The following is a 27,338-nucleotide window of genomic DNA, read 5'->3' on the forward strand; positions in this document are numbered from 1 at the left end:
CGGCATTCAATAATATATGTGGAAACCATTACATACTACATGTGTTGCAATACATAATTTTCATATAAACAGATAAACTTGCTTCCATAAACTTGCTTCCTGCACCAATTTATTATTATTATTGTTATTGTTATTATTATTTTCTGTTTCCGGTTAGAATTGGTGTCATAAAATAATAGGGTTAAATCTGGGAATATATAGAATGAATGCAAGATTTGTGTTTTACTGTTGGCATGAAATGAAAGATAAACGGTTAATCATTGACTTGGTCAAAAGCATATAGGCTTTTTTCATTCTGAGCCACTCTTGCATTTTATCAACAACAAAAGAATCACAAAAGCACCAGATTTTTCATCTCAAACTTCCAATCTGCTAATGGAAAAAAACAAGGCAATAGCCATCGCAATTATTTCTTTTCTTTCTACTGGCTAAGTAAATGGCCATTCTTTTTCTCCTTAAACCACCTTTTTTCCTGTATATCATCATCATCATCATCATGTTTCCATGGATGTTGAAAGCTTACATGACCGATTCAGACGCTTTGCTTAGAATCAAGAAATCTTTGAATAATCCTGAGCCTCTTGATTCTTGGAAACTCGGAACACAGCCGTGTGATGATGTAATAAGATGGGTTGGTCTTGTTTGTACAAATGGGATCGTTTCTAATCTTCATCTTAAATCAATGAGGCTTTCTGGTAATATTGACTTAAATGCCCTTTCGCAAATGCCAGGCTTGAGAATCATTTCCCTTGAAAACAATTCTTTCTCAGGCCCTATTCCGGAATTCAATAAGCTTGGATCTTTGAAGGGTCTTTACCTGTCAAGGAACCAATACTCCGGCGAAATCCCTCCCGATTACTTCGCTAACATGAATTCCTTGAAGAAAATATGGTTCGATCGAAACAAATTCACTGGTAAAATCCCTTCTTCAATTGCTCAACTCCCGAACCTTTTGGAATTACACCTCGAAGAGAATCAGTTTTCCGGCCAAATTCCGCCCATCGGTCAACGGAGTTTGGAGTCGGTCAACCTTTCGTATAATAACTTGACCGGGGAAATTCCAACGGGTTTGATAAGATTCGATGCATCCTCTTTTGAAGAGAATCCTGGGCTTTGTGGGGCGAAATTTGGGAAGGTGTGTCATATTCACACTCCACTTACCGCTGATAAACGAAAAGAAAAACCATCTAAAAAGTTTCTAAGGATAGAATACCTACTCATGCTTATGTCTCTCATAATTCTTGTTCTAATGGTTGTCGGAATCTTCGTGTTGGCGAGGAGGAGAAAAGATAATTCAGAGACGATTGGGATCATGGAGAAAGATAATCTTGAAGGTTCCGTAGGTTTGACGATATGTAGTATCGGCAGACCAGAAGCTATTCCGGGGCAGCAAGGATTTGGAGCAGGTCAGGCGTCGTTATTGGCAAAAAAGAAGGCTGCAGGTGTCGAACTAATGTTGTTAAACAACACCAAAGGAGTTTTCCGATTGTCGGATATATTGAAGGCGGCTGCGGAGGTGCTCGGAAATGGCTCGCTGGGGTCATCATACAAAGCCACCATGTCAAATGGGATGACTGTGGTGGTGAAGAGATTGAAAGAAATGACTTTGATCGATAAAAATGGTTTCGAAGCTGAGATGATGAAACTAGGAAGACTCAGCCACCCAAACATCTTGCCGCCACTTGCATGCCATTATCGGAAAAATGAGAAGCTCTTGATTTACGAGTACATTCCCACCGGAAGTCTACTTTACTTATTGCACGGTAATTAGCATTAAATTTATCAGAATTAGTAATTCGTTTTACCTAATCTGCAGATAGATGATCATGATTCATATCTTTCAGGTGACAGAGGAAAGATGCACGCCGAGCTCAACTGGTATTCCCGTTTGAAAATCATCCAAGGAATCGCACAAGGAATGGGCTACATCCACACCGAGCTTGCCACATTAGAGTTGCCTCACGGCAATCTGAAATCAAGCAATGTACTCATCGGCCCTGGTTACCAGCCACTAGTCGTGGATTTCGGTCTGCATCCCATGATTGATAAACACTACGTCGCAAATGCATTAGCAGCTTACAAAGCTCCCGAGGCAGTAGAAAATCGTCAAGTGTCACCTAAATCCGACGTTTATTGCCTCGGAATCGTAATTCTCGAAGTCCTCACCGGAAAATTCCCTTCGCAGTACGTTAACAGTGGCCAAGGGGGAACAGATGTGGTTCAATGGGTAAAATCGGCGATGGAGGAACATCGAGAGGTGGAATTGTTGGATCCGGAGATCACCGGATCGAGTAAATACATCGGTGAAATGAGAAAACTGTTACATATCGGTGCAGCTTGTACGGAAAGTGATCCGGAGTCCCGAGTAGACATTAGAGACGTAATTTGTAGCATAGAGAATATTCAAGGCGGAGACGAGAGAGCGATTCAGATGATTTCAACGTTTGGAGATAGATACGACGATGCAGCGAGTACGATATCTGATGCTTCGTATTTGTCGTTCGCCACTGAAGCTAAAACCGGGAACAACGAATTGGCCCAACGGAATAACGATAGTTTTGGGTATCGAGTATCCTAATTAGTTATTAGTATGTGAAATCAAAATCGAAAGATGTCCCCAAGATTTGTAAATATCATTGGGCCCATGGCTTCCTTCTGGAGCTGTGCTAGTGCTATCCGCCTGCAACAATGGATGCTCCTAGCTAGGGTTAGCCTTCGGATGTGATAATTAGAAGAAAGGAAGAAGGCAGTTAGGCAATGTACTTTATATCTTTTTCCTTCAAATGATAGGAGCAGGTGTGTTTTCGAGGATGAACGACCTTCAACTCTTCAAGAGCTTTTATGGGCCTTTCAGGTTTGTAGAATATAAATGGGCCTTTCATGGGCCGAAGGCCCACTCAACAGTCGACACCATTTGAAAATTTGGGATTAAAGAGGACAAGTTTTAACAGACTTAAAATGGCTTGATTTTCTAACGTATTTCTGTAGAATGTTATAACTGATTAACACATTAAATTATAATTTGAGTAATATATGATTAAAATTAAGTATTAAACTATTTATAATAGAATGATCTAAAAAACTATTGAAAATCGGATATATTTTGTATGACTTTGGGTGTGATTCAGGCTACTTAAGTTTCACTTCTTTGGTTGATTTACTTTTAGATTTAGATGAATATATTGAATTATTTTCGTGTTCGATAAAGAAAATGTGAGATGGTGATTATGAAAGAAAATAGGCAAAGGGGAATGATTGATTATTTGATTACATTAATTATGAAAAATGGATTGCAAATTGCAGCTGTAAATCACACGTGCACAGCGGATTCAGAGAGATACTCTCTCCATTCATGGAAGAGGAGTAGCAGAATCTAAACCTGCACCTGCACACTAATTAAAATTGACAACTAATACACAACACTCTTTGTTACTCCCCATAAGCCGATAGCACATAACCCACCTTTTCATCCATTGGGACCACAAAAGAAATCAATAAACTTTAACATGATATACAACAAAGTAGGTTTATTTAATATAATATACAACAAAGTACATTTGAAATATAAAAATATGAAAAGATATCATTCGGCTCATATACATGTGATCTTATGATAAAAAGTCTCTTTATATGAGATTTGATTCATGCTAAAACCAAAAGTTTGTAAACTTTTTCTTAATTCATGGTAAAACCAAAATTTTGCTTATTCATTTAAATGATCATATTTTGAAGGTTATTCATTTAAATGATCATATTTGAAGATTATGTGTAACTATATAATTTGAATGTTTTGAATTTTAGTAGATAACCAGCAACTCCACAAATATGTATTTATGTGAACCCATGTATATTAAGTATGATATAAATGGAACCCTACTAACTTTCACACTTGTAGTTTATTATATGTAGGGAATATTTATTAGAGTCATTGTCCCCGCCTAACAAGTCTCGATACTTGTTCACCAAAAATCAAACTCCCCGCGTGTAATAATGTAATGCTCATTCCCGACGTAACATTCAACCATACACAGAAAAGTCATAAGTTCTACTTGCTAAATGCTCACAATGTTATCTATTACCATATATGTAAGGGTTTCGATATCATATCTTTAAGTTTAAGTTTTAGTCTGATTATTGCAATGTAGTTGTTGGATTCCTTTGTATTGTAGGTTAATTGTTATATTCTCAATTTGAGTGTGCTTGTAGACAATAATGCCTTAGTATTGGAGTCCTTTGCATTGTAGGTGAATTGTTATATTCTCAATTTGATTGTGCTTCCAGACAATAATGCCTTAGTATGTCATTCCCCTAAGTCTCTTCCAATTGTTGGTGCTTCATTGTCCTTTTCGTCATTACTCAACATGAGTGCAAACTTAGAAGTAGACAAACAAGAAACTTATAATGATTTTCAAACGTAAAGGAGGAGAATCCCTTCTCGGAAAAACCATAATGTTGCAAAGAATGCGCACTAAGCATCATTAAGGTTTAATCCATTGAAAATACACAATAATACCCCTTAAATTGCATAAAAGGGAAGAGAAGCCAAGGAGAAAACAAATAAAGATCATAATGCTTCAAAGAATGCCCATAATGCATCAAAAATACCATTAGAACATATGCTAAAAGACTAACAAATATTATATTACATAATAGGTGCTAATGTAATGTTCTGATCCTTGACGGATGCATTTTTGGTTCGTTATTTAACAATAAAAAGTGTCTTACGTAGTTAGATTAACTTTATCTTTTTTTACTTTTAATGTAAAGTACATTACTATAAAACATATAGTTACATAACATTACATAAAATAAGCTTAAATTGAATGGCTAATAATAATATAACCGGAGATACTCACTCTCTACCGATTCGTAGAACAGTGAAAAGTGATAGTACATGTCTCTTCACCTCTAACTAACTACTATATAAATTAAAAAAAAAAAGTTTAAGTCACCGATATTGTCAAGGCATTAAAGATCTTATATTGAACACTCATAAATGGTAATGCCTCAAATATTTATTGGCATTTCAAGTGAGTGTTGCGAAAATGTTGTTGTAGATGATTTCATTCGAGAATGTATGTTTTCATTATTGGAATCTCTTCATGTCAGAGGGAGGGGGTGCATGCATCATCCTATTAAACACTTTCGTATCCTTCGACAAGTTATTCTAGCTTCTTTTGGGATCTTTTAAGCTGCTTGTTTTCTTTTTTAAAAAGTTGTCTTTGTGTCGGGGGATTGCGTGTTTTGGGATCCTTTTAAGTTGATTGTTTGATTTCTGAATATCTATGATGAAAATAGGGATATATTTGTTTTTGAGAAACCAAATACTACCTTCGTTCTATATTAATTGTCTATTTTGATTTTTGAAGTTTTTATTCTTCAATTTTGACTTTAAATATTTTTATTTGTGTTATAAATTAGTTGATGAAACTTATAATAATGAAAAGACATTTAAAACACAATTCATTCATATATTTTTCATCAAGTATATATATATATATATATATATATATATATATATATATATATATATATATATATATATATATATATATATATATATATATATATATGATCAAAATCGAAGAATAAAGACTTTAAAAGTTAAAAATATACAATAAATATGGAACGAAGAGAATATGAAATATGAGCATATCTAAATATACTTCCACTCATGCCTATAAATAGACACATAACCTTGATAGTCTCATTCGCGATAAGCCCTTGTATAGATTACATAAAACATGACTGCACAATTAAATATATCACGAACAACAAGTGATTTTGGTTTACCTTGGTTAACGATCCTCGCGATTTCGCCTTTGTTTCATGGTTAATTTTGAGCCTATTGTATGTATATTATCTAATATCTACATGAACGTACATTATTAGGAATCAATTGGTTTTTGCTTTTTAAACATATATCGTTAGATATACCTGATCATGCAGACAATGAAAGTTATAATCTCACCAAATATATCATAGATACTCTTATTAACGTGTTGTAAATTACTTGATAAAACTTATAATAATGAAAAGACATTTAAAACACAATTCATTCATATATTTTTCATCAAGTATTTTATATATATATATAATCAAAATTGAAGAATAAAGACTTTAAAAGTTAAAAATAGACAAAAAAAAAATATATGGAACGAAGAGAATATGAAATATGAGCATATCTAAATATACTTCCACTCATGCCTATAAATAGACACATAACCTTGATAGTCTCATTCGCGATAAGCCCTTGCATAGATTACATAAAACATGACTGCACAATTAGATATATCATGAACAACAAATGATTTTGGTTTACCTTGGTTAACGATCCTCGCAAGTTCGCCTTTGTTTCGTGGTTAATTTTGAGCCTATTGTATGTATATTATCTAATATCTAAATGAACGTACACTATTAGGAATCAGTTGGTTTTTGCTTTTTAAACATGTATGGTTAGATATACCTTATCTTGCAAACAATGAAAGTTATGATCTCACCACATAGATACTTTTATTAACGTGTTGTGAGAAGTCAAACAAATAAGTTAAAAATAGTCCAATATGGGGAACAAAAACATTAGTGTGGATTTGAAGTGCCCAATTAATCCTTATAAACAACTTGTAAGTATTAATATTTTTGTAGTTAACGTACGGCAGAACATCTATGCATTATAGGATGCTCAAAACGAAGATTACAGAAAATCTTCAATGATTTTTGTATTCTCTCTTCTTAGTGGCTAATTCATACAAATAACATCCAAACATTCAACTCAAATGCGATATCTGTTTTCGTACATTGTTAGTGATTGGAACTTGATCATTAAGACACCGACCATATTAATAAAGTCTTTCATGAAAATGTATTCTTCGATCATTTTTTTAATGTAACGATTTTTATTGTTATTGTTCTTGGGTTGATGTTGATGTTTTCATGTCTATAATTCAAACAAACAATTAAACAAACTTAAATGAACATAAGAAACCAAAAACAAACGTTATTTATACACTAGATAAGGTACTTATGAGTTGTTGGTTGATCTTGGTGGTTTCATCTGCAGCTAAGGGACATTTTTTGAACGGTACCCATATCCTCAAATTCATCATTACTCAATTGTTCTTTGAACTCGATGATGATAGAACATTATCGGAGAATGTAAACATGTAACATTCTTGGATGACTAAATTCCAAATGGAATACATTATAAGCTTTATGTTTGTTTTCTCTTACCTTAATCTTTATATTAAACACATACGAAAAAAGATATATCTTTCTGTTCTTAGTTAAATAATTATATCCGGTTCATATAAAATAGATGATTTCCATGAATCTTATAAATTAGGAAAGCTAAAGTTTGTCTAAAAAATTTCTTCAACCATAATCAGATATTTATATTTTTCCTTACAAAAAAGATATATCTTTCTGTTAGAAGCATTCCAAATAATGTAGCATTTTGGAGTATATTTTTAATCATATTGTTTTTTCTTTTTTTGTCGTTCATAATTAATGGTGTGAGTAATAATATAAGTTTTATTTCTTAAGAATAATATTCTAACATAAAAGATTAAAAAGTATTGAATAATGTAATTTTAAAACCTTCACGAATTCCCTTGGATTTAATTATTCCAGCAGAATCGTTTGTATTTCGATTATTTTTTAAGTCTCTTGGATTGAAGTCATCTTCTTCCCCCAATCTCACCGACCTTAACGAATCACAAAAGCTAGAAACAAATTATACATTTTATCGATAAAAGATCCAACCCTCCTTTTAGATTTTCATCTTACCCCGCTTTTTGAAACAAAAAAGTATTTCCTTTTTCTTGATTACTGTAATGGAACCGGTGGTAAACGACGGCGCCGCCGAACAGATTATCCTCCGGTGGGATGCCACGGCATCGGAAGACGCCAGGGTCCGTATGATCTTCGATGGCGATCGGCAAGAGATTGATCGTTACTTGCAGGCCGTCGATCAAATTCAACGATCCATGGACTCAACTACACTGTCGGACGATGGCCACCAGTCAACAAAAGTCAACAATGCAATCCAGATCGCCATGGCTCGTCTCGAGGATGAGTTTCGTAATATACTCATCACTAACTCTACTCCGATCGAGACCGAATCTGTCGCTGAGTCGATCTCCTCAACTCGCTTGACTACCAGAACCAACAGCTCCCGCAGTGAGTCACCGGAAAACGATGATTGCAGCAACAGAGGGGAAGACGATGCTGTTTCCAGGGATGGCTCTTCTTCCTTTCCGGAACGGAGTGCGACATTTGAGAGCTGCAGATCTATGACCAGCATTCGCGAGCAAGATCTCATACCATCGGAAAGCATTGCTGATCTCCGATGCATCGCCGAACGTATGTTCACCGCCGGTTACTCTAGAGAGTGCGTGCAGGTGTATGGAAGCGTACGGAAGTCTGTGGTGGATGGAAGCTTCAAGAAGCTCGGTGTTGAGAAACTGAGCATCGGGGATATCCAGAGGCTGGAATGGGATGCGTTGAACACCAAAATCGGAAGGTGGATACGAGCAGCCAAAATCTGCGTTAGAGTCTTGTTCGCAAGCGAGAAGAAACTCTGCAAACAGATCTTCGAGGATCTCGGAACAGCGGCGGATGATGCTTGTTTCATGGAAACAGTTAAAGGCCCGGCGATTCAGCTCTTTAACTTCGTGGAAGCCATTAGTATCAGTCGTAGGTCGCCGGAGAAGCTGTTCAAGATCTTGGATTTACACGATTCCTTATTGGATTTATTACCTGACATTGACGACGTTTTTGATTCGAAACCAGCCGAATCAATCAAAACTCAGGCGACGGAGATACTCTCCAGATTAGCGGAGGCTGCTAGAGGCATGCTATCGGAGTTTGAAGGTGCAGTTCTTCGAGAACCTTCTCGTGTTCCTGTCCCCGGTGGAACCATTCATCCATTAACAAGGTATGTAATGAACTACATAAGCTTGATTTCAGATTACAAGCAAACCCTAGGAGAATTAATCGTCTCCAAACCTACAACCGGATCTAGATACTCGGATGATTCCACTACTCCGGACATGGATTTCACCGACCACGAAGGTCAATCACCATTAGCTCTCCACTTAATCTGGATAATTGCGATACTGCAATTCAACCTGGAAGGAAAATCCAAACACTACAAAGACAATTCCTTAGCTCATTTCTTCATCATGAACAACGTCCACTACATCGTTCAAAAGATCAAAGGCTCATCGGAATTGAGGGAGATGATCGGAGACCAGTACCTGAGAACTCTTACCAGGATCTTTAGACAGGCAGCTACAAACCACCAACGAGCAACCTGGGTCGGAGTACTGCGTTGTTTGAGAGACGAAGGATTACACACCACCAAAACTTTCTCATCTGCCGGGGTTTCAAAGAGCTCTCTGAGAGAACGATTCAAATCGTTCAATGCCATATTCGATGAAGTTCACAGGACACAATCCTTATGGTTGATACCCGATGAACAGCTTCGTGAGGAGCTCAGAATTTCCATTTTGGAAACACTAATTCCGGCTTACCGGTCGTTTCTTGGGAGATTCAGGAATCATATTGAGAGTGGGAGGCACCCTGAGAATTACATCAAGTACTCTGTTGAAGATCTTGAGACTGCTGTGTTGGATTTGTTTGAAGGATATGCAGCTTCGCAACACTCGAGGAGAAGATCACAGTAAAAGGGAGTGTCGGATCTTGTAGGATATCATTCTTTGATTATTTTTTGAGTAAAAGAAAGATGAAGCCTCATAATCTGTTAGCACGCTGCATGTTATTTCATCACTTTGTTTCACTTTTCTTGTTAATTATTAACATGAATACTCATATTTAATAAAACTTGCATAACTGCTTTAGTATGCCTTTTTATGTTTTTGTTTACTATTTTTATGTGTTCTTGTGAATACATGAATATGCGTGTTTGAAAGTTGGACTTTTTAAACTAGAAAAAGGAGTAAAGGAAAATGACATGAAAGAACCAAACCACTTCTACTCTCTTGTTTATTGTTTTGCGCCAAATTTAATTTCAAGATTGGTCATTTCAACGTCACTTAAAAATTGCGTACTTAGAATTTATGAGTGTTAAAACAGATTTATACTATGACATATGTATTTATGTGGTGTCGTGTGTGTAACATCGTCAGAATCTAGACGTTTTTGTTATTTTTAATGACTTTTTTAGTAAATAAAATCAAATAGATATAAGTAAATAATAAAAAGTTATAAGTATAACTAACCAAAAGATAATAGTACATAAAATATATTATAAGTATGATATAAATAAATTAGAAATTTAATACGGTAAATTTGAGAAAAACTATGGACCAAAGTTGCTAAATTACGAAAGTTAGGCGCTTGTTGACCAATTAGGACTTGAATGTTAATAAAATGGTGGAGAATGGTCATTTATGAAATTTCTTAAGTTGCTACTATTAGGACGAAAATCCTTGAAAAGATGGTTTAGATTCAAATAGATTAAAGCAAAGAACACAACAATGATTCAAAATATGTTGAATGATTAAAAGTCATGCCTTAGAAGAACTCGACAAAGAATTATTACTGTAGAGGCATGATTAGGGTTACAAGACAATATCAGAGTTAACTAAAATACGATGGATGCATGCATCTTAAATACTCAAACCCTAGAATGAAATACGGGAGGACAAGCCCAACCCGTTTACAAGATAGACCCAAACAAAAAGCCCAGAGACGCAACATAATTATCCCAACAATCTTCCCTTTTGCGTCATTTAAGGCGAGCAAACATCAATTCTGGATTCGCTTTTGTACTTCAAAAACCTTCAGAATTATGCTCAATAATGCTTTACGAACCTGGACATACCAATGAATCATGTCCTAGAAGCACTTCTTATCACCTTCATTGTTGCCCTTGTATTTGTTGACAAGATCCAAGATGAATTCGAGACAAGATGTGGTGTATAAGTGTTTGTCTGGGAGGAAGAAACACGTTTTGCGATAGTCAGCATCATTATTATCCCTCGCTTGAAAAACAACATACCAGCTTTCCTTGTAGATTTTTCCAAGCTTCAACTTTTCGAACCCCTTAGGAGCTTCTTTAGGAACTGCAGTAGGCTTCTTTCATAACACTGCAACTATCTCTACATCCATAGTGCCCACCTCTTGGATATACAGAATCATCAAAAGCTTAAGGTGATGGATAACAGGTTCGTACTTCTACGCATATCGCAACAACAAGTTGTAGAGAATAATCCAGTCATAAGGATTGATACACGACAGGTCTGCGAGAGTGAACTCATGAACTTGACTCGCAGAACCTCGGACAACTATGAATTTGGCATTTGGAAAACTGTCAGTCTTGATTGGTCCGGTGAGCTTCACTGCCGTGATCGTGCTGGCACTCCAAGTCTCGTATTGCAGCCTCAGGTGCTTAAGATAAAATTGGAAGAAAAGTTGATCAACACCATTATCAGAGACGGGGACATTCGCAACCTTGATGAAAGAACGAAACTTAAAGGCTTTAGATGTAATTGGAATATCCAATTGTGACTCCTGAGTATTCTGGAGGTCGAACGACACAACCGGTTCCAACCACTACTGATTCAGTGAATCAATAGCTTGAATTTGAATTCTTTTTAGCGTCCAAATAGGAAACAAGAGTTTCCTGCTTTCAAGAGCGGACCTTGTTTCTCTTTCAACTTTCTCCTTGGCTTCAGCCTCTCTCACTATTCTTTGATTCTCATCCAGTTCAGCATCACGAGCCTTTCACCTTTGGAGTTATTCTTCATCAAGCTCTTCTTCATCGCTGTTATCAACTATTGGCTCCTTAGAAAAAAGTTTGTCTTTGCCTTTACGCTCAGATTCGACTTTAATACTTGGCTTGACTGAAGTGGTTGGCTTTGCTGAAGTTGTTGAAGTCTTCTTCGGTTGATCTCCACCTTGTTTCAGAATAATGGAAGGTTCCGGAACACCCTCCAAGCGATGTAGTATAGCGAACACTGGTCTCAGCTTTTAAGCAAGATGTTTTTGAACTGTATTTGTTATCATTGGTTCCTTAGTCTCTATAATATATGAGAGTAGGCCATTAACATCAGAGATGCAGCTTTTCATTACTACCTTCTCAGTGATCAGATCCTGGATCTGTTTCTCATATTGTTCGAGCTTAACAGTGAGAACCTTAAAATTTTCGGTTTTAATAGAAAGGGAGCCCATTATATTTCTTTCCATGGTGAGATCATCCTGAAGTTAAGAGATTTGAGTAGAAATGGATGATTTGAACTCTTTGTGATCAATGGTGATTCCCGTTCTGACTTCTTGCAGTTTTGTTCGTTTAACCTTTAGAGATGAACCAAGATTTGCAATTGCTTCATTAGCTCTCGTTGTGTTGGTCTCAAAAGAATACTAGAAGTTGTACATAAACGCAGTGGCATCAGAAATTAGTTTATCGACTTTTTCAGTTGTTTCGTTGTAGACTGAGATAGAGGCATCCACAGCCTTGTTCATCTTTTCAAGATTAGATTAATGCTCCTTGGTGAGGGTTTCAAGAATGGACTTTATGGAGGCTTGGGAGTACTAATCAGAAGAAGAAAGTTTAGAAGTCTGAAGCAGAGAGTCAAGCTTTTCGTGGATAGCTTTTAGTTGCCCCTTTGTAACTGAAGCTTCATCATCACTAGCAGTCCGAATAGTGAATGGACTGACCGTGAACCCTGCTAAATCATCTTCCTCATCCCCATAGATCATGGTAGGATTATGTCGGTGTATTGGGGAAAAGGGTGGAGAGATATGAGATGATGTAAAGCCTGAAGTCAAGCCCCCGCATCAGATGCGTTGACTGAAACAACAGGTTCTCCAGATGTTGTGGGTGGAACAGTGGAATTAGTGAATAAAGGAACATATAAGGGAATGGTGCTTTGATGTTGAATAAAAACAGGTGGAGGTCAGGATTCAATGGTAATTGGTGTTGTGGTTTGCTCAGGTGAATGAGGTGGAGATGGAAAGAAATCATTGTAAGTAGGGGTTACCTCAGGATTAGATGTAGCCTCTTTGTCGTGAACTTGCTCCTCATCTTCATTGCGAATGGGTTGTTCTTCCTCATTATGAACATCTGACTGAGTGTCATATTGCGAATGTTCACTTTCAGAAGGTGTGGGGGACTTAGTATTGGGAGAAACTCTCTTCAAATTTCGCTTTTTAGGAGCGACTGTAGATGGAGCAGCCTTCGCCTTTCGCTTCTTAGGAGTGTTCTCAGGTTCAGACGGACCTTTCGTATCTCCCCTTTTTCTTTTCCCCCGTCTTGCCCCCTTTGTTACCCCTTTCTTGGGTTTATCTGCTTCAACTATAATTGACTGCATTTTAGGAGTTAAAGTACGAAAACTTGAGGCAGGAAGTGTACGATAGCTCTCAAGAAGTTTGCTGGCAGGAGGCACATCACGAAGCATGGCCTCGGAACTGATCCGACAAAAGCGAACTTAGAAGAATCAGCAATAATGATTCTAGTGGTGTGAAAGGTTGCAACTTTAGACATCATGGCATCTTGCATAATGGTAATCTGCAACTTGGTGATGTCCCTTTGAACAATGATGGACGAAAAGCGTGCACAAGAGATTTCTTTGTGACAAGTAGTTGAATGGGTACTTTAAATTACCTGGGCCCAGAGAACAGCACAATAGTTGATATTCAGCCCAATATAGACACCATGGATGATTGCCATGAACAGCTTGCTGGCACAATCAGATCATGTTACCCTTTCAGAAAAGGCCTTGAATAATATTGTGAAAAGTCCATTCCATTGGGGCGGCAAGTTAGGTTTATAGAATTTTGAAACAGCAGACAAGGTGTCTTTATACCCCATTTGATAAACATCTCTAACAGGGCTGAGTGGGAGATGGATTTAGGATCAATCAAGTTATCAGATTGAGCAAGCCCTAAGAGAAAAAAGAATCAAGCTTTGGCGATGGAGGTTGTTTTATCAAGGATCTGAAAAGTGATTCTTTGTTCTTCTTTGATGTAACATGTAGAAGAGTAGGCCTTTGAAAATAAAGACATCGGAACAATTTCCAAATTGGTTAGGGTTGTGATAAGTGGAGAGTATTTCAGACACTCTATGATTATAAGCATATGGCTGTCATACTTGAAAGGATCAAGATCGATGATCAGGTTTTGATGCGGCTTGATGGTGAGAAGTTGAGATTGCCCACTTTGTTCTTGAACGGAGGGAGTTTCAGAAGAGCCCGCCATTGTTGAGATCTTGAAGAAGAAGATGAACAATTGATTGCTTTTGATCGCCGGAAATATTTGAGAGAATTTTGTGAGTGGTAATGAGAGATGAAGCGCCAAAATCCTTTTATACCATGCGATTAAGGAGAAAAATATAGAGAGATATTGCATCGATTAATGAAACGTCACCTGAAAAAGCACGATTTGACAACTGTTCATGTCAGAGACATATGTCATACGGTGATAAATTAGATGTCTGTTCAAATTTTCACGCGTCATTTGAATTGTTATCTTCAAGAAATTGTCGCGTCAACGCTCCCCTTTCGCAGTTTTGAGAGATTCCATATGTCTCATATGAAAGCGAACTTCGTTTTAAGAGAACATAGGTTGAACTACGAACCTCAAACTTAATGTAAGTACCACGAACCAGACGTTTGAAAATCACTAGGATCTTCGTGCAAGAGTGTTCCAAAGATAAAGAAATAAAGCAATTAATTCTAATGGATGCTAGTGATGTCTAATAAGACACGAAGCTATGGATCCCAAGCAAAGATCTCTTCCTTCAAAATCAAGTGAGACTAAGAAGTATCTGTGTGGTTTCCCGTTGAAATACGATCAACTGTTTATTAAGATACACCAAAAGGCATCTTTTATTAGGCTTCCAATGTGGCTTCATCTTCATCCAAACTCTGAAACTTGATATAAGTATAAGAGTTGGACGAAGTACTCGTGTGACCAGTGTAGTCAGTTGAACGAGTAGGTTAGGAATTATTCTGGTGACAATATTAAATTCTGAAATCTAAAAAAAATGGATCTTGTGGGAAGAAGTGTCTTGGGACAAGAACAGGTCATAAAGATCTCGTAAAAGAAAAAGAGATTTCTTGGTACAAACCACGAAAGTGGCTTTTGTTAATTCCATGGTGAAAATCTTGAACGTTTAATTGTTCACCGTCAATTCATTTAAGTGTGTTGGATTTTGGGTTTCACTCAGTTCATGGTGGACGAAACTAAGATCATTAACACAGATGTTGTGTAACCATAAACCATGTTGTGTAACCATAAACCTCAGTGGTATAGTTGAGAGTCTCAAGGGTTACATTTATGAGTGTGAAGGAAGTGGAGAAGTGTGAATATGGTTCCAAGGATCGAATGTACCTCTGTTATGTGAAAGTGACCAAGCAGATAACTCTTAACTCAAAGTGAGAAGATTAAGGTAGCTCATTACTAATGTGAATTTAACAACCTGGTTGGGAAGAAACGATTGGTAGAATCAGTTCATTAAGGCTTCACATCGTGTCGATTAAGGCTTCGGACAACATGCAATAGAATGCTTCTAAGGACACTTAGCTAATACATAAATAAAGAGATTTATACCTACCCCATCACACGAATTGAGATATGAGACGAACCAGTGCCTCCATGATCATCTTAAGATATTTTTAGTGTTTTTGTGATTTGTGAAAATAAAAGCAATAAAAAAATAAACACAAATAAAATATTTTTGTATTTTTGAAATTTTCAGAAAAAAATTAAAACATAAAAGATTGAAAAACAAAACAAAGAGAAAAAACAGTATACATAATGTACAAAAGGATATTGGGAAATCCAAACCACGAATGAACAGTTGACTACGAATTACTACGAGCATTCGCACCGATTCGCAATGTTAAAGTAAACTGCGAATGAACAGTGGACTACGAACTACTGCGAACATTCACACCGATTCACAGTTTAATCATTATATATGCGAAAGTGATTTCAGAACATACTCAACTTCCATCATTCCTAGGCCTTGAAGAATTCTATTGAAGGTTGTTTCAAGCAAGACTTTTTGAATATGTCAACTAACTGATCAGAGGATCTTACAAAGTGAATTTCAACGTTGCCATCTTCTATGTGATCCTTAATGAAATGATACATCAGTGTTATATGTTTCATCTTTGAGTGTTGCATTGGGTTATGAAAAATGTGAATGTCACTCTCAGAGTCACAGTACAATGGAATTCTTTTCATACTTCAGCCATAATCATGAAGCTAATTTTGAATCCAAATAACTTGGGATGTGCATGAGGCAGCATATATGTATTCAGCCTCAGTTATTGACAAGGATACACAAGTTTGCTTCTTAGATTGCCAACTGACAAGTTGTCCATCAAGAAATTGGCATCTTCTAGTTGTACTTTTTCTATCTAATCCACATCCTCCAAGGTTAACATCCAAAAACGCTTGTACGAAGAATCTTGAGTTTGCTGGATACCAAATGCCAAGCAAGGAGGTTCGTTTTAGGTATCCGAAGATGTTTTTGACTGTCGTCATGTGAGGTTCTCTAGGATTCGCTTGGAACCTAGCACAACAACAAACGGAAAACATGATATTTGGTCTACTAGCGGTTAGATACATCAATGACCCTATCATCTGACGATAAAGAGTCATATCAGCTACTGGTTTTTCCAGAGATGGTGTTAGTTTCATTCTGAATGCCATTGGAACATTTGCTTTTGACTCTTTCACCATTCCAAACTTAGTAAGAAAGGTCTTCATATATGCTTCCTGATTAATAAAAATGCCTTCTTGTCCCTGTCTTATATTTAACCCAAGGAAAAAGTTAATAGGACCCATGGATTTCATCTCAAATTTGGTTTCCATCAACTTTCGGAATTCAGCTGTTAAGCTGGGATTAGTAGAACCGAAAATGATGTCATAAACATAAAATTGGAAAATCATTAAATGGTTACCCTCTTTCTTGCGAAAGAAGGTTGGGTCAACCGAACCTTGTTTAAATTTGGACATTTTTAAGAAACGAGTGAGAGTTTCATACCAGGCTCTTAGAGCTTACTTCAGACCATAAACAGCCTTATCTAAGATGTAATAGTGGTTATGATACTTTTCATTAACGAACCTAGGTGATTATTCCACATATACAGTCTCTTCAAGTTCGTCATTTAAGAATGCGCATTTGACATCCATTTGGAATACCTCGAAGTTCTTATGCGCTATGTATGCCAAGAAGATGCGAACAAATTCCAACCTTGCAACATGTGCGAAGGTTTCTTCTTAGTCGATGCCTTCTTCCTGGCAATACCCCTTAACCATGATTCTCGCCTTGTTTCTTATAACATTCCCTTCTTTATCCATTTTGTGGTGAAACACCTATTTTAAACCTACAACTGATGCATCTGGTGGAGTTGGAATTAGCCTCCAAACTTTGTTTCGTACAAACTCGTTGAGTTCATCGTTCATCACTGGCACCCAATCAGAATGATCAAGAGCAACATTAATCGTTTTGGGTTCAACCTTGGAAACGAATAAGTTAAACATACAAAATTCCACTTTAGAGAATAATACAGTCTGTTTCGCTTTTTGCTGAGATCTCGTAAGGACTCCTATACAAGATTCTCCAATTACTTGAGTTCTTGGGTGATCTCTGGTCCACTTGGTTAGTGGAGGATAGTTTGGATCATAAGAGGGATCCAATTCAGTATTTACTTCTTTGAATTTTGATTGAACGTCCGAATCATCATTCACATCTTTATTCTCGCCCTAGAATGATGAGAGGTCCTCTTTTTCAGGAATTGAAGTATCTCCTGTGAATAGAGGTTCGTGAGTTATTGTGAAAGGTGATTCGTCTTTATCAGAGGGTGGTTCAGGAGAGAAAGACGAAGTAAAACCCTCACCCTATTATGTAATGTTCATATCTTGTGGTGTAGATTGATCCCCCTGAGGACTTGCATTGGAGTCAGAATTCTCCCCCTTAAATGTAGCATTGGTGTTTTGAGGGATGTTCGCAGTAGGTGGCTATTGTGGTAAATCCTTCACAACATCGTCAATTATCTTCTTCAATTCATCCTCTTTGTTGCCAGCTGCTTTTAATTCGGATGAAATGTCCTTCTCTGGCTCATCAAAAAGTAACATGAATTCCTCATACATCTTGGCTAAAGGAATCGTGGCTGGATATGGCTTAGGAAAGTTTTCCTTCGATTGACTCTCATTCGACTAAATCCTCTTCAACTAGTTGTCGTCAAACGTGACATAGTAGGTTTCTTCCATCTTTTTGGATCGTTTGTTAAGAATCCTATATGCCTTAGAGGTCAGCGAATATCCCAAAAATATACCCTCATCAACTTTCACATCAAATTTGTTTCGTTGTTCCTTGGAGTTGAAAATGAAACACCTGGAACCAAGTACATGGAAAAACTTAACGTTAGGTTTGCGATTATTGATGATTTCATAAGGAGTAATTGAAAATCGCTTATTTAGGATGGATATGTTTTGGGTGAAGCATGTAGTTGCAATGGCATCCACCCAGAAATAGAAAGATAGACATGTGAATGACAGCTTGGTTCTTGCAGCTTCACACAAGGAGCGGTTTCGTCTTTCAACTACACTGTTCTGTTGTGGAGTGGAGGGAGCAGAAAAGTTGTGTGATACTCCCTTTTCAGCAAGAAATTCTTCAAACACTTGGTTTTTTAATTCCAGCCCATTGTCATTGCGAACATTGCGAACCAGCTTTTGCAGTTTAAGCTCAATTTACTTTATGAAGTCCTTGAGTTTTGGTGTGGGTTCGGATTTCTGTTTAAGAAAGTAGATCCAAGTGAAACGTGAAAAATCATCAACTATTACAAGAATATAATTACTAACACCGACACTTTCAATTGCAGAAGGTCCACAAAGGTCTATATATAGAAGTTCTAAAGGTTAGATGACTTTCATGTTTACTAATGTTGGATGACTTTTTCTACTCTGCTTCCCCATTTCACAAGTTGCACATAAATGATCATTGTCGAATCTTAAGAGAGGAAGCCCTCGCACGTGATCACCAAGAACAAGCTTGTTGATGTATTTGAAGTGAATGTGCGAGTGTCTTCTATGCCATAGCCAACTATCGTCTGGGTGAGATTTCGTAAGTAAGAAACTGAATGGCTTCCTTCGTATCAGATTCAGATTTAAAGGATACATTTCACCTTTTCGCTTCAAATTTAGAAGAACTGCTTTCGTCTTCTTTTCTATGATTTCAGACCCTTCGTCATCAAATGAGACTTTTAAGCCTGTCCCCACAACCAGCTGTGACACACTTATGAGGTTGTGTTGCAAGCCTTCTACATACGCCACCTTACGAATCGAAAAATCTCCATTCGTTATCATCACATTGCCTTTAATCCTTCCAAAAGAAATGTTTCCATATTTCACATTTCCACCATCTTTGAGAGCACGAAATTGTCGCAATTCCTCCTTCCTTCTTGTCATGTGACGCGATCAACCACTGTCGATGTACCATTTTGATTCAAATTGCTCGTCACTAATTACCTACAAAAATCAAGCAAATTTAGGAACCCAAATTTGCTTGGGTCCTTGTGAGCTTTTTACAAAACGGGGAAAAAAATAATTGTAAGATCAACCATATACGTATGTTTAACTAATGTACTTTCATCTTTCTTTGTTATGGTGAAAACTTTTATTTTATCTTTTACGTTCATTTCTTTTGGAAAAGATTGTTTTCGTTTGGATTGTTTTTATTTATTTTGGATTTGACTCTTTTTGAACCCTTTCTCAACTTTCTTTACATTAGTAGACGGCTTGTTGGTTAGAGCACCAGGATCCGAAACTAACTTTCCTTTTCCTTTAACATCATTGGATGAAGGTTTTGTGGGATATGAATGATAAGGATTTGGTTTCTCCATAGGTTTCTTTGAAAAAGAAGGTTTTTGAACAATTTTCCTTTTGGATTCCTGTGGATTGCAAGAGTGACAATGTCAACATTGTGTGGGGTTCACATTTAAACGAGCTTTCACATTTTGATTGGAAGATTTTTCATTGCGAACATAGTTAGGATTTTGGGATTGCCAAAATTGCTTCTTTTCATTGAGATTTCTTTGATATCTCATATTTCTTTATTGTTTTTGACCCGCAAATTACTCTAAGGACTTATGAACGTTTGCCTTGAGTTTTATCTTTCTTGCATGAGATTCGTCCTTCACTGATTGAGGTTCGCTTTGAACATCCGTAGTTCCACTTGGACTTCCTTTCTCAAAGCTTGAGCAGTTTTTTAGTGGTTCTGCCACATATCTTCATTTCACTTTCTAAGAGGTCAATTCTGATAGACCTTTCGTTTCATCTGCATTGTCTATTAGAGCTGACCAAAAGTACTCATCACAACCATCTTTGTTGTCATTATCGACGATGGATGTTAACTCAACTGTTTGATTTAAGTCTAGTCCTTTGGTTGTAAAGACTTGATTTGGAACAGTTTGGACCTTAGGAAAAACTGTTGATTTTCCTTTTAAAATTTCAGGTTTATTTTGAGATATACATGGAATTCAACAGAATTTTCAGAGATTAAGGCTTTTGCAGGTGCTGCTTCATTTTTAACAAATTCTGAGCAATTAATCTCATCCTCTCTCTCTCTCTCTCTCTCTATATATATATATATATATATATATATATATATGTATATATTTCACTCATATCACTATCCTCATCAAATTCAGATGTACTTTCAACGTTAATTTTGTTTTTTGAACTTAATTTGACACTCAATGAATCGAACTTCTGCATAGTATCATATTTTATTTGCTTCTTATCATTTTCATCCAAAAGTTGTTTTAACATATTTTGTGGTCTTTGGACTTAATGTATGATTCGGTTCTTTCCAGTCCAACCCTGTAAGCATCAGAAGTCTCGTCTAATGAGACGATAGATTCGCACTTATAACAATCATCGTCAATTTCGTCTTCCTTTAATTCAAGAAATGGTAAGATCATCTTGTGAATTTTCTCACTAATCTCACAATCAATGTGCAACTAAGTAATGTTAAAGTAAAGCGTTTTAGCAATCAAAAAAAATGTTTTGTTGTTTTAAAAGCATCAAATTGTCTCATTGCAAGTAAATTAATTGATCCCTAGACTTAGACAAATCCGACTCGATCTTCTCTATACACATTCGCCTCTCATCGCTTTTCAACGAAACCCTTCTAATTTGATCAGTTAGGTTAGAGTTTGTCAAATGATTTCTTTTTAAACTATTACTAATGCTTGAAAATGTGAATTTTAGGTCATTTAATTAAGTCTCGTATCTGGACATAGGTATATTGAGAGATTCAAGAATTAGATTTACCTTGTTGATCAACTGTTCGCATTCATTAATTTGTTCATTGACTGGTCTCGCTGTGAAACAACTATCATCTCCTCTTTCACCCTAAGTAGTACTCCCATGCGTCTGTGACCTTTCGTTTGTCACCATCAAGCATCTTCCTCTAAACTACGAACTATCTTCTTTCGTAATGAATGCCTTGTCGTGCGTTGTCCTACGAAGCTCATCATCTTTAGAGTTTGTTAACCAGATCCCAACTCTTCCAAACTCGTTTTCAGCTACATTTTCCTGCACAATTAAAGCGGACATAGAGTTATCAACATTCTTTTTCTTCTTAATCTCCTCTAGCTTTCACATGTGGTAAGCCTCATCATCTTCTCCTTCCTTCTACTCGTTTAACCTTCTCAATATGCAATCCTTAATCAAATGGTTTTTTCCATGAGTAGTTGCAGTGATAGCCAGAGTCACCTATGAGCTTATTCTCCTTTTTTGTCTTCATCCTTTTGAGAAGCACTTTTATTCTCTTCTTTCACCTTTTCAGAGTTATAGATGCCTGCCAGTTTCAATTCTTGTTTGAGGGGAAATTTTTCCTCATGAACCTCTTAGGGTTTGAAACCATTAAAGCAAACTCATCGCTCGCAAGTTCGCATTCAGATTGATCAAACTCATATCCATCTTTTGAAACTATCTTGCCTTTCCTAACTAGAGCCAGAGATCCCATTCCATAAACAACTTTTTCTTCCTTTGTCACCTCACTTTTGTGTGCCTTGAAAATCCCAACAAGCTTGGCTAAGGAATAGTTTTTAAACTGCTCATGCACCTTGATAATAGAAACCACTACCATCCACTCAGATCTAAGCCAGTTCATGAACGTAACTTTCTGTTCGATTACTTCTCGTCCAATACCATGTTTCATCATCTTACTCGAAAGATGATTGTAGCGATTGAAAGTTAAACTTAAAATTTCTTCAGGCTTTTGTGCGAAAGCACCAAACTCAAAAAGCAAGAGAGTTTGAGTGGAGTGCTCAAGATCTGCATCAGTGGAGTAGAGTTCCTTGAGCCTATCCCAAATGGCTTTAGCAGTGTCACATGAACTAACTAGACGAAATGTATCAGCGGGCAAAGCGAATTTAATGATCCTCATTGCTTTAACATTGGTGATTAGCTTTTCTTTCTCATCCTGGGGAACATCATTTACATCAAGGAGCAGCTGGTTATATTCCTTCTAAGTTTTAATAACTCTTCTGGTTCAAGTGTGAACAAAATCCCCAAATATGATTGCTTCCCAGATGAGATAGCCATTGTCTTCCAGACCAAGAACATAATCTTCAAAATCAAGTGCCCAGACTTCATGCTTATTGGGAAACAAGATAGGGATCCTGGTTATAGATCTAATGCCGCTTGACAGATTGATTGAGTTGAAGTGAGAATCGTGGTGTTGCATGATGATAAAATCTTTGTAACATGTAAAGAATCAGACTTGTAATACTCAAATAGTTTTAGGGTAATATTAAGATCACATAACAGCATCAAAAACACAGTTTGACAGTTGAACTAGATCCAATATTAACGGAAACCCTAATGAATTCTCTAAACAAAAGAGATGCGTATTACACAGTCTCCTGCTGTGATGCCAATTGCTCGGACGAAATCCTAGAAAAGATCGTTTAGATTCAAACAGATTAAAGCAAATAATACAACGATGATTCAAAATATGTTGAATGATTAAAAGTCACGCCTCAGAAGAACTCGACAAAGAATTGCTACTGTAGAGGCGTGATTAGGTTACAAGACAATATCAAAGTTAACTAAAATACGATGCATGCATGCATCTTACATACCCAAACCCTACAACGAAATACAAGAGGAGAGACCCAACGCGTTTACAAGATAGACCCAAACAAAAAGCCAAAAGACGCAACATAATTATCCCAACAGCTACTAACATATTTAATCATAAGGAAATTTCTAATAAAGTCTTCAAATTTTGGTTCAGTTTATGTTTTAGTCCTAAATTAAATTTATTTTATGAAAAATCATAAAAACCGATAAAAATTTGCATTTTGACCATTTTGACCGATTGAAACCGGTAACAAATTAATTCGGAACTATTTCATAAACTGAATTAAAATATTGGAACTTTTCTGCAAAATAAAACAAAATATTATTATAACTTTTCTACAAAAAAAAAAAACTTTATTATTATTATTATTATTATCATTATTATTATATTAAAAATATAAATAAGTACAATATTTTTAAAATTTGTTATTATTAATATTGTTAATAATACACATAAACACGTTTAAATGAAAAAAGAATGTTAAGCACAATTTTTAGAGAAATTTACAAAAATAGTCATTTACACTAATGATATTACAAAAATAGCCAAAAAAAATCGAAATTACAAAAATAGCCACCCATTTCGCAGATGAGAAGGTCTCATCTGCGAAATGGGCTTCTCATCTGCGAAAGTACAAGTACCTAAAGCACAATTGTGCTTTAGGTACTTGTACTTTCGCAGATGAGAAGCCCCATCTGCGAAATTGGCTCTCATCTGCGAAATACCCTCGAATTTGACTATAAAAACGTTTTTTTTCTTCATTTTCACCCTTCTCTACACAAAAACTCTCTCTAACTTTGGGCTTATCTCGGAATTTTGGCTAGTTTTTGGAGAAAATGGAGGATTATGTCAACAATCCCGCAAATATGGTTAGATTTTAACTCTTTTAATGTCAACAATCTCTTTATTTTATCATTTGTTGTATTATTTAGTATTAAAAAAGGGTAATTTTGTTGTGTTTGATAGTTTTAATATTTTTTTAGTATACTTGAAGTTTAAATGCAAGTAGAGACAAGTAGAGACTGCGTAGATAATGTTTACAATTTGTTATTTTTGTTGTTTTTTTAGTTGTTGTATAACCTGAAATCTTGTATATTCTAATCGTATAATTGTTTATATAAAGTGCAAAATAGTCGTTTGTATATATATTTGTCGTATAAGTATAACATTTGTATAAGTTGAAAATTTGTGGTATATATATTGTTAGAAATTGTTTGTGTTTGTCGTATAAGTATAACATTTGTATAAGTTGAAAATTTGTTGTATATATATTGTTAGAAATTGTTTGTATTTGTCGTGTAAGTTGAAAATTTGTATAAAGTTGTCGTATAACTTGCAAAACTGTTAGTTTGTCGTTTTATTTTTAAATTTTTTTTGTTTATATGGTTATAAAATGTTAGTTTTAATTAGAAAGATAAAAATTGTTTATATATTTGTCGTTTAAGTTGAAAATTTGTTTAATTTGAATATTTGTCGTTGATATATTTGTCGTTTAAGTTGAAAATATGTTTAATAAAATGTTTATATAATTATGTATGATATTGTTTTCTATCGTTAATATATTAGTTGTATAACTTGGAAAATTGTTTATATATATATGTATGTTATTGTTTTTTTTATCGGAAATATATATATTAGTAATTAAGAAATTGTATTTGCAGTTTGTAATCATATATTTAAAAAAAAAAAAAAATTAGTTATCTAATTTGTTTTTGTGTTTTTTTTGCAGCATGATTTTAGTTTAATGAATACGAAAGCCTTTGCGAACTTAAAAGGCTCTGGCGGTAACATATGGGAAGTATTTGAAGTTTTAGATGATGCCCGACGTGCTATTTTCAGAGATACCGTCTTTGGTTATTTTATTGATGTTCCTCGTTTACAAGGGGACGCATTATTGTTTCATAAAATGTTCCTTCATCAGATCCGGCCGGACCCTGTTTTATCCCCAGATGGAATAAAACGTTTATATTTTCGAGTAGGCAATACGAAAATGGTTTATGGGCCGGAAGAGTTTTGTTTGATTACCGGCTTCAATTTTGGGGAGTATCCAAAAAACATTGGGAGAAAAGGGTCAGAAAAATTAATAAGCAGTAAAAAAAGATGTTTATTGCGTGAACGGCTATTTCCGGACCATACTAATAGTTCGGTGAAAATCGGCGACCTGAAAAGTTTAATTTTAAATCGAACATTCCTAGCACTTGACGACGTTGATGCAGTTAGAGTATGTTTGATATACATTTTGTGTGAAGGTTTTTTGGGTAAAGAAGTTAACGATCGGGTGCCACAAGATTGGTTTTATTTGGCTGAGAATTTGGATCTCTGGAATAGGTATATTTTGTTTACGTTAAAAATTCTATTTTATTAAAGTTATAATTTATATAATAATCAATTTTGTTTTTTTGTTTTGTTAGCTTCGCTTGGGGTAGCTATCTCTGAGATTTTACCTATGTTGATCTTGAGGATACATGGAATAAGATACATAATAATTTATCAGTTTCTGAGGGTGGTAAAACTTTAAAGTACTCCGTCTCAGGATTTACGACTCCAATAAGGGTATAAAAATTTTCTTATATTTAAATTGTTTTATTGTTATGTTTTTTATTTTAATTTTAACTTTTATTACTGTAATTGTAAAAAATTGTAGATATGGATATATGAGATGATTCTGGCTGTTCGTGCATGTGGATTTGCATCGAGAAAAAATAAAGACTTGCCTCGGATGAAACGATGGAGTGGAACTAAAAAATTGAAATGGGTTGACGTGAACAAGATTTGGTCAAAGATGCAGGTTTAAAAATAATTCGTTTATTATTAATAAAGTTGATTATTATACTTTTATATGCATTTTTAATATGTTTAATTTTTTAGGCGGGGCTACCACCAAGACAAAACATGTTACCGGGTGATGGTGAGATGACATCTTTTTATTATATGTCATTTCAAGAGTATGTATATGGTGAAGGGAAAGCAGTTCCATCCCCAGTACGGGACCATTTTAGGAGACAAGACGAATCTTCGTCTAGTATGTTGTCCAGTGGTCGCTCTCATGGTAGAGGTCGGGGCAGTGGGAAACACAAGCTAGACGAGGTGTTGAAACGGCTACATGCACTGGAGCAGCATGTGTTTATGAACCGACAACCTACAGAGGTTTTTGTTGAAGAAGTGAATAATGACCAATTTTGGAGCGACATTTTTTATGATGATAGGACAGTGTCACAAAGAAATTATGATGAACAGGTTAGTTACACGCTACACTATTTATTAAATTTTATTAACATATATGAATACCTGTGTTCATATTTTATATTTGAAAATATAGGTTGTGCAAGATGAAGTGATGAATAAAAACAATACAACTGAAAATGTTTTTGGTGATACTCAAGACGACAAGGTTGTTATAGATGTTACCTTTACGATTTTAATAATTACTTTTTAATAAAGTGTCTTTTTTTATTGAGTAAAAAGTTATATTTTTAATGTAGGTGTTGGAGGAGAGGAATGAGTATGCGGGGAACAAATTTGATGATGATGTGTTTGATGTAAATGATTATAGTGAAGTTAAAGAGGTTATTATAGTTACATTAATATAAATATTTTGTTTATTTAGATATTATTGCTTATTAAATTATGTGTATTTCGTTATTAAGTATAAAGTATTATTTTTAATGTAGGAGTGGGAGGAGATGAATGACAATGCAGGGAACAAATTTGATGATGATGTGCCGGACGAAGACGAACTAATAATAACGGGAAATGTAGATTATTTTCATGATGATGATGATGACAAAGAAGTTACACACGATAAACCGAGGAGTCGAAAACCATCACAATATTTGTTCCCTCCTTACACTGAGGTATTCGTTTTATTTATAAACCGATGATTTTATGTTTATGTGAATTATATGTAAGATATAGATTTAAACATTTCAATATTATTTTTAGTTGCACACGACACCGAAGCAAAGAAGAAGAACAAAAAAGAAGGTTGATATGAAATCAACAAGCCCCGTTCCTCTTCCAGTTTTTGGTGTTGCTCATGACTTCTCCATGTTGCGCCTGCAACCTTACGTAGCAGGCGGTGAGGATGTCATCCAAAATTATGTATTGCATTCATATGATGTCCAGCATCGTTTGTTTAATTTCGTGTTAGATAGAGATTTTTGGAGCTCATTGTTTGGGCATACACACGACGGATGGTTGGAGTCAGCGG

General features: G+C 35.7%; 2 protein-coding genes across 3 annotated transcripts; both read left to right on the plus strand.

The window, feature by feature from the left end:
* The first annotated feature begins 307 nt into the window (after positions 1–307).
* On the plus strand, positions 308–3,004 carry LOC145045328 (pollen receptor-like kinase 3). The gene is made up of 2 exons (XM_078993669.1): positions 308–1,763; positions 1,845–3,004. The coding sequence occupies exons 1-2, from the start codon at positions 437–439 to the stop codon at positions 2,576–2,578; spliced, it is 2,061 nt and encodes a 686-aa protein (XP_078849795.1). The 5' UTR covers positions 308–436; the 3' UTR covers positions 2,579–3,004.
* Positions 3,005–7,587: 4,583 nt separating this feature from the next.
* On the plus strand, positions 7,588–9,873 carry LOC145045329 (exocyst complex component EXO70A1-like). Of its 2 annotated transcripts, XM_078993671.1 has the most exons (2): positions 7,588–8,935; positions 9,023–9,873. In XM_078993671.1, exons 1-2 carry the CDS (start codon positions 7,833–7,835, stop codon positions 9,684–9,686), a joined length of 1,767 nt encoding a protein of 588 aa, XP_078849797.1. In that variant the 5' UTR covers positions 7,588–7,832; the 3' UTR covers positions 9,687–9,873. The 2 variants fall into 2 exon arrangements, with proteins under 2 accessions (XP_078849797.1, XP_078849796.1); XM_078993670.1 differs by having other exon boundaries at positions 7,589–9,873.
* Positions 9,874–27,338: the final 17,465 nt, after the last annotated feature.

The sequence above is a fragment of the Lactuca saligna genome, chromosome 5 (assembly GCF_052625555.1).
Source record: "Lactuca saligna cultivar CGN05327 chromosome 5, ASM5262555v1, whole genome shotgun sequence".
NCBI classification, from domain to species: Eukaryota; Viridiplantae; Streptophyta; class Magnoliopsida; order Asterales; family Asteraceae; genus Lactuca; species Lactuca saligna.

Coding starts and splice junctions, on each gene's coding strand:
- LOC145045328 (XM_078993669.1), top strand. CDS start 437: ATGGCCATTCTTTTTCTCCTTAAACCACCTTTTTTCCTGTATATCATC. Junction 1,764..1,844: donor TCTACTTTACTTATTGCACG/GTAATTAGCATT, acceptor CATATCTTTCAG/GTGACAGAGGAAAGATGCAC.
- LOC145045329 (XM_078993670.1), top strand. CDS start 7,833: ATGGAACCGGTGGTAAACGACGGCGCCGCCGAACAGATTATCCTCCGG.